Source organism: Prenolepis imparis, unplaced genomic scaffold (assembly GCF_030444845.1).
Source record: "Prenolepis imparis isolate NDT839.2.m4 unplaced genomic scaffold, iyPreImpa1.0 SCAF_9, whole genome shotgun sequence".
Lineage (NCBI taxonomy): Eukaryota > Metazoa > Arthropoda > Insecta > Hymenoptera > Formicidae > Prenolepis > Prenolepis imparis.
Genome location: NW_028141167.1, coordinates 5,632,968 through 5,650,290, shown reverse-complemented (window position 1 = coordinate 5,650,290; position 17,323 = coordinate 5,632,968). Strand labels below are relative to the sequence as shown.

Below are 17,323 nucleotides of genomic sequence, written 5' to 3'. Positions count from 1 at the left end.
GAGGCAAGGAATAAGGCATATATCTCTTTTCTAAGAAGATACATCACGAAAGCTGATATACCAGATATATATTTTTTCATGCTAAAAATATTGCTGCTAAAAATTTAGAATCCAATGTTATAAAAAAATGTTATCTATATATTCTAATCTATAGAATGTATATTATTTCATTTTTGAGAACATTGTAACAACTTCTTTTTACGGAATTATATATATATATATATATATTCAATAAAAATATAGGTTGCAATAAATTTCTTTTTTAAAATTTAGACCGTAAGATTATGCCCCCTGATTCAAATTTTAATTAAATTATTTTATCTACAATACATATACAATACATGTAAATCTAAGCCGTGCAAGTATATAGCACAAACTTATTCATAGTTCGCAATGTTTTGAGAAGCTCTGCTTGAGTTTACACAAAGCAAGCAATTTCGAGCGTGGTCCACGCTGCATGAAGAAGTTATCATGGCTATCGATCGACCTTTCTGCGTGACATGAGATACTCGAAGAAGTATCAACCCTATATATTTTCGAATACACAGCAAAATTGCCGAAGTAACACGGATATCATTATCTATGCAATTTACGGGAGGATAGCAGTAATCTGAGAAGTAGCTACTCTGCGAACATGTGTAAGTCAGCTCGTAAAATGAAGACCGTAGAAAGAGGATGTAGTTTCTTATATCGTAAAATATTCAAAAGAAGAAACAATCTTTATGTAAACATATTGCCTGCGATGTTTTACATCATGTTAATGTTTAAAAAGCAATAAATGTGATTTTTGTCACATTTGCGACTTTTAATTAAAAAATAATGTAATATAATAATGTAATAAGTTTCCCTAAATTCTATAATAAATAAATTAATTAAAAAGTTGTCGATTAATTAAAAAGAATTCTTCAAATTTCAATTTAAGCAATTAAAATAAAAAACTGAAAGTATTCGGAAAGGACACGAAGAATGAAGTATAAATCTAATTCGACAGTGGATCGGAATTCGAGAGTAATTCGAGAGATGTCACGTAAAAACAGCGATCATTTTTTTCTTGCGTAATATTATCACGCGCGCAGCACGATGATGAGACATTAGAGCGACATTTGATGCATCTGCGAGCATCAATGGAACGATCACGTTCTTCATGAAAAACACCTGTGACAAAAAAATTACTGGTAAAATAGGCTTATTTGTAACCTATGCACCTATGCACATTTCCCTAAGCAAAGGCGAAATAACTGCAAAATTGTTAGCGGAAAAAATTTGAAGTTCTTTATTTTATAAAAAGTTATTTTATAAAAAAAGAAGAAAAAACAGATAAAGATAGAAACTTTTTCAAATAACTGTATTTTTATTTTTATTAAATTTAATATTTTTTAAATAGATTGTATCTTCTTTAATTAATATTAATTATTAGCGTGTATTAATTAAGGTTATATATTTGCATTTCGCATATTCTGGCGTATTTCTATTTTCCTGCAATCAGCTACAGTTTATTTCTGCCTTTTAAAGCATGTTTGATATCATGATGAAGATTATTTCGGCGTTAATGTGAGCAAATTACAAGACTGGGATTAATAGAGAGATAGTGGCTGAAACGATCCAATGTTAATGTGATGCCTGTAAACGTAGTATTTATCAGCGCATCAACGAGATTAAGAGAATTCTCCTGAATAATGGACGAAGTGTAGGATCTAGTAAAGTATGGATGAAATAGAGTTATGTTGAGAAACAAAGTTAATTATTGCGCCACAAATTGTATTATATATTGCAGAATTATTCTGCTATCTCGTGCTCTCTTAAATGAAATCAGTGTACTATCACTAGCAATGTTTTAATTATAAGTATACTGCAAACGATGAAATCTTACTGAAAAAAGTTAGTGATAGTTGCTATTTCAATCAATGATATTTTAAAATGTATCTTATAATATTATATATGAGATAAATTTATAGCAATATATATTAATTTTTTTATATATAAAGTTGAAAAAATATCTGAATTTGAATTACAAGACTCTTGTTCGTGTTTTGTGAGTTTATCACATCTTAAAATTAAAGAAATATATATATATATAATTAAAAATTTTAATGTATTTAAAATTTAGAATTTAGAATTTAGAATTTTAATACTAATTATACACAAAATATTACTGAGAATCAGTGAAACATAAGATGGAAGTAGAAAGCGTGACTGTTTTCACTAAAAGCAGATCAGTGAAAATAGTCACGCTTTAGTCCTCCGTCAATCCAATACTCACTGATTTTAGATGAATCTTGTTAGTGCTTTAATCTCAGTGGCATGTTCACTGATTTAGTTTAAGAAAGTACATTTCTCTTTTTGTTCCATAAAATAAACGCGGATTAATCGGTCACGTGATTCGAGACTATAATTTATTACAGTTATTAAAGATATAGGCCAAACGCGTGAGACAAAAAATCGCGAAAGTACGTTCGCTTTTATAATGCCGGATTAATGAAGTTTTTTTTTTCGTTATTATGTGATACCAGAAAATAATTAAATACAAATCACTTATAATTTAATCTAGTATACGATGTTTTTATATCGTGCATATTTTTATCAAGCAATTTTAATTCGCGCCGACTCGAAAATAGATAACGAATATCGAATAGCTTCTCTGCCACGTGTATAGTTTATTTGAATCTAAAAAAAGATTTAATGAGAGAGAGAGAAAGGAGAATACAACGAAATGTTGAGGTACGAAGTCAATTCGCGTGTGTAACTATCGTATTGTAAAACCCAGTGATGCAGTGGTGAAGTTTTTCCACGGATTTTCGCGGATATAAAAGTAATCGGCGGTCGCGTGGCAGAGATTCAGCGACGAATTTAATCGGAGCTTGAAATTTAAACGCGGCCTGTTACACACTCGGTCATTGGAATGATCGTATAGTGATTTACAAGCCCGAGCAGTTCGCAATCTCCATAAATCAGAGCGACGCGTGCGTCGTTTTAATCGGCCCAATCTTCGATTCGGCCGCGAACCTTCGTTACCTAGCTTCTCGTATCGCATCGATCCATGTTTTGCAGTCCGTCTCTGTGGCCGCTTTTAGCTCGTATTGCCGTTGGTTCTCCCTTCTGTAGGATATGGCGAAACAGTGCTGCAACAGAGGAACGATAAAAAATTCAGTTATCTCCGATGTAGAAGGGATGATGGCAGAGGACCGATAAAAAGCACGATTCCGCCATTGTTCGATTTGCGCATTGTATACGCGCGGAAAAATGCCGTAGGGAAGGCAAATCGACGAGGGCTTTAAAGTGGAGATCGCGATCGAGAGACTCATTCTATGGCGAATTCCTCTCCCCCTCCGATCTCGCATTTTGTTGCCATACACGTTTCGCTATTTATACATACAACATATGTCCGTGTACAAATCCGGAAATCTGCTCTCGAATTTCATTTAACTGCTCCACAAGTTCGCATAAATCAAAAAGCTTAAAACTGCTTTTATTCTATACGAGTATTATTTCTGTTTTATCCGCGGATTTTATTTGCGCGATAGCTCTCTTACGGAGGTATTAACTATGCAAATCCTTATCAAGATTTCATTTAGCTACGTGGCGCTTTTGAGAAACTCATGTAAATCAAAACTGTGGCAACACAAACACCGACCATATGTATATTTTGTGTGGTCCTCCACGACAGTTTTTAGATGCATGCATAGGTATATATTCGGTAAATTCAACACTAATATTATTTCGCGTATCTAGGCGTAAGGAAAACATAAAGTGAGAAATAAAATTGAAAATGCAATCTTTTTTCCTTCTTCTGTAAAATAACAATTGTAAAAAGAAAGAAAAAAAAATAGTATTTACACGTCGTGAAAGAGCTCACATGATTATTTAAAGGCTAGAATGTGCACAACGTACGCTGCGTGCATTACGAGCAGCTTCTTCTATCCGGGTCTGCTCGTTTGTATCCGACAACATTCCACGAGGGAAACACGCAGAAACGGGAAGGTCTTTCCTGAGGGAACCTCGCTTTACATTCTCAAAGAAAATTCTCGGGTCGTTTTTATCTCTTCACGAAGCGCGTTTGGCAAAGCGCGTCCAACGCAAATGTTCTTTCTCTTATGCCGCAAGCATTCGCGTTTTGAAGAACGCGCGACGAAACATATCTCCTATCACCTTCTCATAACGTATAACGAGATAGATATTACATATCAGCTCGGCCATGCGTGCAATTTTATCTTAGTATGTACATACACAGAGTAGATACGATAAATTATTTTATTTTAAATTTACAGGCATTTTAAAAAAACGATATTAAAGAGTTCCGCATATTATTACATATATACACATATAAACTAATTTAGCTGGAAAATTGTTAAATGAAAGAGTGCGTTATTTGCGTACGTTTTATATATGAGTTTAATTAAAGCGCAGAGAAGTGACAAGTTTTTCCTATTAATTTTTTCTGTTTATTAAAACACGAATAAATTTAATTATATATTGAATGGCGTTAACTTAGTTTTTCCAATTATTTACAGTCACTTTCTTTGTTTGGTCAGGACAATATAGAGCATCCGGAATCCGCATTTCGCGCGAGTAAAATAAATTAATACATGGATTCAGATAGATTTCATGTTGAAATTAAAATAAAAGCACCTCTTTCGTGCACAGCGTGTTCATTAACTAATTTTCGTTCGCGGCTTATAAGACCGATCCGTTAATTAATTAAAATTTGAGGTGATGATGTAAAATAGAAGCGTTAATTATACTCATGACGGGTTTCTCCGGGCAACTGGATTATGCATCAGTTTCGATCGACAGAGTGCTCAGATTGAATATTTGCGGTACCAACATGAGCTCGTCGCATATGAGGCCACAATCAGAAATTACTAATTATACTCAGTTTGCTTGATGCCTTGGAGAATTTTATTAATTAACAAGTACGAGGAAGATTTAGAAAAATTTATAAATAACGCGTTAAGTACTTAATAAATCGATCTTTATAACTTTATCGTCGAATCTATTTATTTGCATTTTGTTTCAGTTTGCATACATAATATGTAATAAAACTAGAATATTGTAAAACGCGCGCCACACGCGCATCATTTATTTCCTGCGCCATATATTATTTACAATAATAAACTGCAATTTAAAAAAATCTCAAATTTAAAAAGAGAACTATTTTCTTGGAATATGGAAATTATTTAGAATATATAAAATGATAATATTAAATTAACTTACACAAATAGTATTTTAATCAAACTCAGGTAAATTATATTTTTTTAAATGAAATGTTACTCTTTATATGCAACTTTATATATAAAGTTGGACTAATTATCAAAATTAATTTAAAATGCAAGAAGACACAGAAAATATTTAGCTTAAATTTATATTAAAAAATGTTGAACATTTTAAAAGAATAACAAATTGTCACAATTATCGGTATTTGACCATCTTTTTCAGTATATTATTGAGACACGCGGTCGTTTTGTTGTTCGAGCGATGCAACTCGAGCGAGTATAATCATTATTTAAATATAATAATTATTTAAATAATCCACTATGATTATAATAATTAACGATTAATCAATTTTCAGTTAACCATGCGTACTGTATCGCGATGCACTAATTAAGAGCGCGTAGTAAGACACGAAGCGCAGAATTGAGTGATTAACGTAACGAAAAGTCACGTAATATATATTAATTGTTTAATAAATAATTGTTTAATTAATAATTAATATATAATTTAAAAAACAAAGTACATTTTGTATATATAATTTTATAGTACCTACATGAAATGGAATTCAGCCTTGACAGCGCGTTATTGTTTATATGGCCTTGTTATCATTCGCTCGGCAACATTCGAGCAATAAAGTAATAATACGAGATGCTCCGTATGCTCTCGAATTCCTTTCTAAACGAAATTGCAGTAATTGTGAAATAATTTGCTATGATTTTATTATAATTATAATTAATTAACTTTCCGGAAAGCATAAAACTACATCACGATAGATTTTTATCGAAGTGTTTATTCGGCCATTATTTATTATTTTACATAAAAATCGAATGTCAAATATAAAAATTATAAATTATAAAATCTACTTATCAAAATTATTTAGTACAATTATAAAAAAATATAAAATTGTTTTATTACAATCTCTACAATCTCTCACATTAATTATTTCTGTAACGATACTTACAATTAGAATCAAATATATTTCGTTCAATGCTTTAAATTTTTAGCCGAATTAAATGTAATTTATCATTTTAAATTAAGTTCGTGTAATAAAATACAAAATTGCAAGATCGATTAAAGTAATTAAATTAAACGTGTTAAAATAATGAAAAGTAATAATATATCAATCGTTTAATTAATAACTAATTTGAAATTCAAGAAGCAAAGAGGATTTATTCTGTTATCCTATAACAACTTGCGTTATAATATTTCGCGGCGACAATGAATTAATTTTCTTTACGTTTAGCGCTCACTTTCTTACGATATATAACTAGGTTTTTTATCGGTATTATAGCGTTTTTTTTATTTATTCGATCAAAATCTGTTGTGTAATTAATAAATTTAATTAAATTCTTTCAAATATTGTAATCCGCAAATATTTATTTATCTTTAATTTTTATATATTTATTACTTATATTAAAATACAATATAGGTAATAATCTCTCAATTATAAGATAAATTACAAATTATATATATTATACTAGAAAATTATATAACTTTTCCAATTGATGTTGATGTACACCTTGATGTTGACGAAAGGCTCAATACCTGGAAGATTTATCTTTTGAAAGAGAAGCTAAGTATCGAAACGACTCGTTACAGTGCTGAAGAAGCAAATAGCTCATACAGATCAGCATAATTAGTGTGTATGTAATGTATGCTGAGCGCTTGCAAGAGATGTGGCTAATTAAAGCGCATTGATATTACTTAAGCTTCGTTAACTAGTTCTACGCTACAACTCTGGCCAGTGGGGCGGACATTTTGTCTGCATTGATTGTAACGTCCTATTGTAACTGGCGACAAAAGGCTCGCGCGATACATTGTCAGTCCGTATGCGCACGCGACATGAGCAACGGGCCAATTGTAAGTGAAATCAGGTGTAATAACAATGACTATCCGAGTGAGAATATTCATGACCCATATAACCGAGAAGGACTAAGTCCGAGCGGACTAAGTGGTTTCTATGATATTACTTTGAACACGGAACAGTCAGAGAACAGTTTCAATTATGGGAACGCCATTAGTTAGCACTATCGATTTTCGCGATGTCTAAAGATATCGGTCATTCAGATAATCCATTATATATTCGAGACGGGGAATATTTTATCCATTCCCAGCGCAGGAAATAAATGAATATTAAGAGCGATTCTATCTTTCGTCATTATATTACTGACCTAATGTCTCTTCGTAATAAAAGCGAGCAGGTCTGACCAGAAATCGCTTGTTCTACTGTTTTCTTACAATTAGTACTCGAAACGAATAGGAATAAAACCTATTTCATATGTAGATTTATGCAATGGATATTCACACACATACTGGGTACTTTGCTAATATTACACGAGGGAAAACAAAGATAAGGATTTAATTAAACACGCTGTATGTCGATTGTTATCAATTTAACGTCCAATCAAAAAGATAACATAGATATATCTTATATTCGAAATAAAAGATCCGTAAAAAGTAAATTTTATGAAAATATAAAAAAATTACGCTCGCGAAGATATACACCGCAATTATCGACCACATTAATAAATTCACATGTATTTGTGCATCTTACTTAAAAATTTGACATAAATGTTTTATGTATCATGGAACTTTTCGCGTTAAATTGAAATTAGCGCTGTAGCGCTATATTACAATACTGTAGGAAAGAGTTAGCAAAATATATATTCTAATTTTCCGACGTATTTGTTTTTTGCATCGCGATAGTGCTTTCGCATATAACGCCACGTTATCAGGCACTCTAAACACCATTTTTGCATCTATGGATACATCTAAAATTTGATCATAAAAATATACACTAAACTATAAAGCCGACTTTCTCGCACTGAATGAGATTTCTTGTAGACTGTAATTTATAAATTATATACATATATGTGTATATATATGTGTGTGTGTATGTGTATTCCGAAGCACATATATTTTTAAGGCATTAGAACAACACAATCGCGAGCTTCGCGCGCGCCATTTTAACTTTTATAACAGAAAGTAAAGTAAATAATAATATAATATAATAATAGTATAATATTATGAACTTTAATATTAATAAATGCTTTAATTTATAAACAATTTCTAAATAAAAATAAAAAAATTAATAAATTAAAAAATAATGTATACTAACAATAATGTAATGTTTACAAATAATGTATAATAATATATAAATTATCATTTCTACTTTGATTTTAGATTTTTGTGGATAATAATAATTTCTTTAATAATGCTTGAAATCAAATATATATTTTATCTGATAATATAAATTTTGATAAAATGCGAGCATAAATTAATTATTAAATCAACAACTGAAATATCATGATTTTTCATTATTCTAATCTTTCGATCTTACGATCCTATATATATATATGTTATCGTATTATATTATATATGTATATATTATATAAAATTATATAATACAATTAATAATCTCTTCCAATGGGTACACCTTAACGTGGTGAGGAGGCTCTAGTACCTGGATGGACAATCCTTTATGATTTATTTTAAAGATTAGTCTGAATGGGAAGCCAAGTACTCACAATTTGAAACTACTCTTGATGCAAGAGCAATTGCATAAATTATATTGCATAGTCTTATATTACTATTATCGCGCTAATATATTTATATCGATGCATTTCCAAAAATGTAAATATTATATATACATATATAATTTATTTTCAAGATATTATCTAGTAGAGTATTGAATCGAACATCATAGATTATACTTGGAGTGTTCGTTTTCTTTTAAATTTATAATATGTGCAGTATTTAGTTTTATCGCAATATTTTTTATCGTATAAAAGCCTAATTTATTATACAAACTTAAATTTAATTTGCACTCATTAATACGCACTACTTACTCTTTAATAATACCGCGTAAAAGGTGACAATATTGAAGATGGATACTGAAAAGTCATTGTGATGCCTTATCTTTCACCCCGTGAGAAAAACGTCGTAATCGATCAATGTGACTCGGGTAACTTTCTTCTCCCGTTTTTAAAAGACGTGAGGATTTAATGGTGATACGAGAACTCCGGGAAAAGAAGCGCGTTTGAAAGAAGGTCTCTTGAGGACACGAAAATAACGGTAAGGCCATAAACGTACTGTAGTTCCCATGTGTATTTGACGAGCTCTTTGCTCTCGTAACTACCACGTAGGAAAAGTTTATCTCTGCGTGTCTGACGACTGCGTGGCTCATTCGAATGAAATTTACTCGACTATAACTGACGTTTACGCAATGCGGCTTTGAACTTTCTAATGTAACACGCCATCAGTCTTTGATAGTATTTCATTTTGACACTCCACGTATGTCACGTATATAGTTAATTATATTAGGATTAATACAAATTGCTATAAATACTTATCTCAAAGTTGCAAACTCAAATATGCTATTTTAACAAATTTAAGAAATTTTCTGTGCAGAATGACATATCTCAGAAACTTTTCGTTAAAAAGAAAAGAGATTTAAAAAAGTATAATTAATTAGTGCACATTTTTATACATCAGAGTACCCGCTTTTATAAAAATTTATGTTACAATTTATGTTATTTAAGATTTAAAAAATCACACACGCATGCAAACACTTAGCTATTATCCTAGACATTTCATAAATCTTTGATTGCATTGATGTTCACATTATTATAGCTCATACTAAAAGAGAAGTCGTTCGAATTACTAACTCGGCTATGCACAATAAGCCAAGCTAAGCTGGCGATCCATCACACGACCGGCGAGTCAGAAATTACGGGGAGTTTACTACTCGGCCACATATCCGCAGTTACTTAAGGACAATTTCTGTCGAGATCCTATACAGAGAAAGCGTCTTGCTCTGATAATTTATCCGACGATGACAGGATATCTTCTTGCCAGTTACTATATCTATCTCTCTTATCAAGACGAAACTCGTATCAACTTGCGTTCAGATTAGACGGCACATAATAGATTTTACCTGATTTTGTTTGCACAAAGAATTCTAACTAACTAAATCCATTTAACAAAGGTTTCACATCTTTATTGGAATATATTACACATCGAAATCGATAGTCAGTTAGTACCTCTGTTATTTCTTAGGATAAATTACTGATAATCAAGCGATAATGATGAGCGGATTATTGGAATATGCAGCAATTCTCGAAGCGGAGAACCTTCAACATATGTATTCAATTTATGTCAAGGTCTAGTTTACGATTTAATCTAGCATTACATGAGGCCTTACAGTCGCATTACGACGTAAATTTACGAATCGTAAATCTATCGCTTCCATTGAGTTTTGACGCGGCGCAAATACGCACTAGCTCCCAATTATCTCCAACTTGTTGAAAGAGACCGCGCGCGTGTTAATAGTAATCTCTATTGAGAGTTTAATACTCGTTTAATAAGCAGGCATTTGCTCGTCTCGCTTCGAATCGCAGATAGAATCCACAATAATGTTCTCTGCGTTGCTATATATTTAAACCCTTTCACCTTATTAACTTCAGTTTCCCGATTCTCGAAGTATACAAACAGATTTTAATGCCTGCAAATGATATGCCATAATTGGTTATTGGGCCTCGTTAAATCATCACAAGCTGAAATAATCAATGAGAGAAAGATCAAATTCTCTTTGATAAAATATCCTATATTGAGGTGAAATACAGATATTTAGACATTTCATATAGCAGTATAAAATCCAAAAAAGGACTCGAATGAATTGTTTTACTAACATAGTGCCCAAAGGGATTATATAAACAAATGGTTTTATTATAAAATAGTCGAAATAAATTCAATAAAATAAGGCATTTCACATTTATTTTTCCGTTATACTGACGTATATATTTACATTTATAAAAATAGCTATGCTTTCTTGCCAAAAATATTACATATATTTCATACGAAAGGTCCTTGTGTCAAAGAGCAAACCGAATTAAATTTGACCCACTTTTAATAGCCTCAGGATATTACGGCAACCCGTGAATTAAAAACCTAATAATTTTAATAAATTTAATTTTATTTTAAATTTTACGAATATATAATTTCTCGATTGTTGTATTTCCATTCTCGCGAATAGAAAGTTTTTTCCGCACATATAATGTATAGCATCAATATTACATCGGTATGAATCCCTTGAAAGGTTCGTGCTCGCACTTCTGAATTTTTAAGTGAAAACGGCCATTCGAGGATTGCCAGACTGTCTCTAAATGTAATTTTGATATGCCGTGCACGTATAAGAAACCGAAAACAAGTTTAAAATACTAAAAAAAAAAAAAAAAACGAATACACAATCTACGTATCTCTACGTAGGCGAATAACCACTATCGCGAAATAAAAGATGAATATACCAAAAAGGAAAGATTGTGTGCGGAATATGCGTGAAAAAATAACTGCTGTTTTTGAAATTCAAGCCAAGCAGGAGAAACAAAAGTTAATGTTACGCCGAAGGCAGTAAAAGCAGTACCTTTAAATGAATAATATTCTACTGTAAATTAGAAAATTCATAATGAACAAAATTCACACATTTTAATTTTTGCAAGTCGAGTATTTTCTATTCTCTGTGCGCTTTGTAACTCTGTCACGTTTAATAATCTTGCAAGAGCCTATTTCGGCTTGTTTGACAATTGTATTAAGAACTTTGTTTTTTGAAAATTCGTAAACTGTTTACATTATTCTATGATAAAATAAAAATTATCTAACAATCTCACTTAACAAGTAAATTACTTTTCTTTTAAACGAAAGCCTTCTTCTACGTGAAATTGAAAATTATTAATATAACAAATGAAAATCATATATAACACATATTCCCTAAGCTTAACGGATTTCTCATATAATGTTACAAACTATCGCGAAACCGCAAAGCATGATTTGCAGCACATGTTGGTGTTGTTTTATAGATTTTCGCACGTGAGATGAGTCCTCAATAAAATCATTCGCGTCAGAATATTGCGATATCTTCCGCGATATTTCCGCCATTCGCCTCTGTCGACGTGCAGGTGCATTGCAATTCGAACCACATACCGTTTTCCGATATATTTCACCTCGTCAATCAGAGATTCAATAGACGTTTCCTGCTAGCGAGAGAGAGAGAGAGAGAGAGAGAGAGAGAGAGAGAGAGAGAGAGAGAGAAAGAGAGAGAAAGCTCAAAATTACTATTACTATTACTAGACAACACTTAAGTTTCCGATTAAGGTATTATGCGTAATTTGGTTACGTTAATGGAATACTCAGAACAAAATAAAAATTGCAAAAATGGCTTGTTAATGTCAATGTAAAGTAAAGACTGAGCAAAAAAAAATTAATGGAGACAGAGAGTATACATTTCGAGAATATACTGAGATCTAATCAACTTTTTCGAATTCACCATTTTTGCCTCGCACATAATAAAGGTAAATTGCGCGCACCGGCATTCATGATCCCTCGGTCAGAAAGAAATTGAGATGAATGACCAGGTAAATATTTGACAAGAGAAAAAAGGAAGGAAATAAATATATTCTCTCTCTCTCTTTAGGTCACAAAGTTGCTCTTGCTTGTGCGGTTGGCCATTATACACATAAATGAGATGAATGACCAGGTAAATATTTGACAAGAGAAAAAAGGAAGGAAAATAATATATTCTCTCTCTCTCTTTAGGTCACAAAGTTGCTCTTGCTTGTGCGGTTGGCCATTATACACATAAAGTAACGCACGCAACAATCGAACACGCGATTGATTATTATTAGCTCTCATAGCATTTTCACATTGTAATTTATATATTCGTATTGAATACAATGAAAATTTTAGTTTGTGAAAACGTTCGCGAGTTATTGAATTACGCGCATACGTGAATTTATTAACGTGAAAATAATAAAAATACTGAAATATTCTATTATATGGTCGTGTATATATTATCTCTGACTGAGTTAATGAATTCACATTTGGACGCGCAAAAAAAATTAATGAGATGTTTTCAGCGCAAAGCGAGAAACACTCACTACGGGAAATTGGATAAAAAATGCATTATATATAATAATGGATTAAGAAATCTTATGACAGTTTGCAGTTTGTTAAACGTTAAATTAATTAAATCAAATACAGGTCGCCCACGCCGGGGCTTTTATATTGACGGACATTTTCTTGCCGAAATATCTGAAAATTCGCACGAAAATTCTCACTATTAATTAGCGATATCTACGCGTCTAAAAAAGCTCCTTTAACTAGTATATCCAAAATACATATTGTATGTGTGTACATTTCGATAAAAATTTATATATTACAGAATGTTTTCTGTAACATTATTTTGTTTATATCTTGATTTAAGAAAAAAAAATCTTGTGTATTTTATTTTGAATAATATAAAACCTCAGAAAAAAGTGAAATTAAATATTTATCTGTAAATTGCGGTTAAAATAACATTTATTTTATATAAATTCATTTTTTATATGAATGTAAATAAATTGTATAAAATAATCTTTCTTTCTATTATTTGCTTCATGCAAATAAATCGCATATAAAAAACAGATAATAGAACAGTACATCTGCGCACTATATAATCTATGCATCTATAATACGATTACAATTTAAATACGCGCGCCAGAGTCTTTCATATTGATAAAATACAAAAAATATTTTACATTTTAGAGTATCGTTACAATAAATATATTTTACGATTGTAATACATATTATAGAAGCAAATATTACTATAACGTAGCCGTATCATAATCAAAACTTTGAAAATATTAAATTATATTAAGTAAAGTTTAATCTTTTTTAATTCGTTAATATATCATAGTATGTCATTTAAATTATAACTCCAATCTGCTCACAGGCATAAATGTTATAAATACACATATAACTAGTATAGTCACTTCTATGTGTAATGATATTTTGACATTACATTTCTGTAATGCATCTTACAATGCGATATATTCAATTACTTGTTAATGCTTTAAGTTAGAAATATAAATTAGCATTTTATAAATATTAAAGCAAAAAATTATTTTGTGACTTTAATATTATGCATATAATTATACTACACTACATTATTGTTTTGCAATTGCAAATGCATTTAAAGAAATTTTAAGATTGACTCCATCAATTCTATTTTAATCTATCCTCCTACAATAATATGCGCGATATATTAATTAATATTATTAATCATGCAATCAAGGTATAAAAAATAAATTTTTTATGTCTAGAAAAAAAGACGGTTTTTGCAGAATAGTTTTTTTCTATAAGAAAGGCGAGAGATATTTGTCAAAAAATATTCTTTAAACACTCGTAAAATAATAACCGATATTAATCATGGAAGAAATGTCTTAATAGCGAACCGCTATTAGCTATGATAACGAATAAAGCTTCGTGCATATGAAAAAGAGCAATTCCACGAGAGTCTGTCGACTGTTTGAAGACATTATTTAAATTCGCAATTTATTTCGTCCCGGAGCGAGGTCGACACTCACCCACATTTCGCTCTATGGAGCTGCCGTTAATCTCAACTACAATACATCTCGTTGCCACTGAGAGATATTCTCGATCAAATTCATTTAATTGACGAGTATTTGAACTTTTTTAACAGACTTTCGATATTGTTGCCGGGCATTGTGCACTTTCTGTCAATCTCTACATGGTGTACAACAGCGCTGTCGGATTTATTTCTATGATGAACACAAATTAATGTCCTCTCAGAAAAGCTGGATGCAGTTGATCCGATTGTTCATAAGGTCATGCAAGGGAAGATTGAAAGAGATTAAGAGAAGCCAGATTTTAAGAGAATTTATCACCATTCTAGGAACAGCCTAGAAGGGCGAATAAAAAAGAAATGTATATATTAATAGACAAATAAAATTAAGAATTAGACAAATTAGAAGAATAAAAGAAATCGGAATGCATTTGCAGTGTATTAGTAAAAAAATTAATTTCTAAATATATCTAACAATTTCAGATATAAGTTAGATACAAGTTATTTAAATATTAAAAATAATAAATTAAGTATTGAGAAACTAAATAAACAAATATGAATATAACCTTTCAAGAAAAGAAACTATTAATAAAGTTAATAAAATATAGTTAAAATGGTCTGTGACATATAATTAACGGTATGTCGAGAAAATATGGTTAAAATGGCCTGTGACATATATAATTAACGACGCGTCGAGAAAATGACAGGACGTTAGTTTACGTATGCTGTTATGCTCGATGTCACAAGAAAATACATGTAAATTGGATTTTAAGTTCCAGGTAGATCCGTAAAAATGTAATTAGCGAAGGCAAAAGAAGTGTGAAGAGGGAGGAACGGACGAAGATAAGAGATAAGCGACGTGGATGTTGCTCCGCGCGAGGTAAGCTCCCATGAGAAGCTTATTTTTAGCTGGAAACAGAATCGATTCATCCCTTCTGATGCTATGCCAGTTGCCACGATGGTACCAGCAACATCGAGCCCAAAGCAGCGCGGCAACTAAAGAGGGAGGAAGGGCGAGGGTGAGAATAAGGCCGTGGGAGGGACACACGAAGGGTGGTGGTTGACGCTTATGTGAAAGAGAAGGAGAACGAGAGAGAAAGAGAGAGAGAGAAAGAGAGGGAGGGAGGGAGAGAGAAAGAGAGAGGATGAAGAGATAGAAAGAAGCAGATGGAACATCGAGTGTGTATATATATATATATATATATATATATATATATATATATATACACCAACTTGTGCTTGTGTGACTGTACACATACACACCAAAGCGCAGCAACAGGCGAGATCGGACCACGTCGGTCTCTCAGATAAAGCTCTCTCTCTCTCTCTCTCTCTCTCTCTCTCTCTTTCTCTCTCTCCTACACCCCTCTCTCTTTCTTTCTGTCTCTCTCACACATTATGGCCCCCTGATTCCCTTTTACTGGTGTATATCCTGGCATTTCTACCCGGTGGCCCTATTCTGCCCGTGTTCATGCAGCAGCACAGTCAGAAAGACCGATGTAAAATTCAGTATTTCGATTCAGCACATCCGGCGGGTTTTATTTCTTCGGAATACGCCCTTCGTTCTGTTTCGATCGTAAACCCCTCACCAAATCAGAATCTTGTCGATTGCCACGACCGTATTAAACTTCTAAGAAGATTTTTTATGAATTGCATATTACTTCCGCGTAGATGAGCAACATATTATTGGTTTTTAGAAAAGTTATATTAAATAGAGCACTGGCGGATCCTGAGGGCGGGGGGGGGTTAAACCCCCCTCCTTGCAAATTAAAAGAAATAGTTTTGTTGAATTTGTTTAAAAAATATAAATAAAGAAAAACAAACATTAAAGAGCTATCGATATCAGGATCCGCTAGTGTATATATATAAGTATAAGATACACTGTAAATTATACTCATTACGCATTCAAGGAGTTAAGTATAGATTAAGTCAGACATAGGGCGAAACGATGAAATACTTAACTCCTTGAATGCGTAATGAGTATAATTTACAATGTATCTTATACATACATATTGTATATATTATATAGATATAAAGAATTTCGCCTAATTATTTTCGTGCATGAAATTATCTCATCATTTCATCCTATGTCTGACTTAATCTAAACTTAATTCCTTGAATGCGCGTAATGAGTATAATTTACAGTGTATCTTATACATACATATTGTATATATCATATAGATATAAAGAATTTCGCCTAATTATTTTAGTGCAACGAAATTATCTCATCATTTCGTCGTATGTCTGACTTAATCTAAACTTAACTCCTTGAATGCGTAATGAATATAATTTACAGTGTATCTTATACATACCATATTGTATATATTATATATATATATATATATATAAAGAATTTTGTTTAATTATTTTCGTGCATGAAATTATCTCATCATTTCATCCTATGCCTGACTTAATCTATACTTAACTCCTTGAATGCGTAATGAGTATAATTTACAATATATACTTATATATATATATATATATATTTTATATATATAGATTATATATATATATATTATATATATGTATATATATATATATATATATTATATATATGTATATATATATATATATATATATATAAAAGTATAAGATACACTGTAAATTATACTCATTACGCATTCAAGGAGTTAAGTTTAGATTAAGTCAAACATACGACAAATAATGAGATAATTTCGTTGCACGAAAATAATTAGGCGAAATTCTTTATATCTATAT

At 31.3% G+C, this 17,323-nt stretch overlaps 1 protein-coding gene across 5 annotated transcripts in view; it reads right to left on the bottom strand.

Annotated features, from left to right (window-relative positions):
• The window catches only part of LOC145940158 (ras-specific guanine nucleotide-releasing factor 1), a 56,609-nt gene that overhangs the window by 22,044 nt on the left and 17,242 nt on the right, over positions 1-17,323 (bottom strand). For all 5 annotated transcript variants that reach the window (XM_083045064.1, XM_083045067.1, XM_083045068.1 and 2 more), the window contains exon 5: positions 3,013-3,119. In XM_083045064.1, the coding sequence (XP_082901190.1) occupies positions 3,013-3,119 (107 nt within the window). The remainder of the gene's footprint in view (positions 1-3,012; positions 3,120-17,323) is intronic.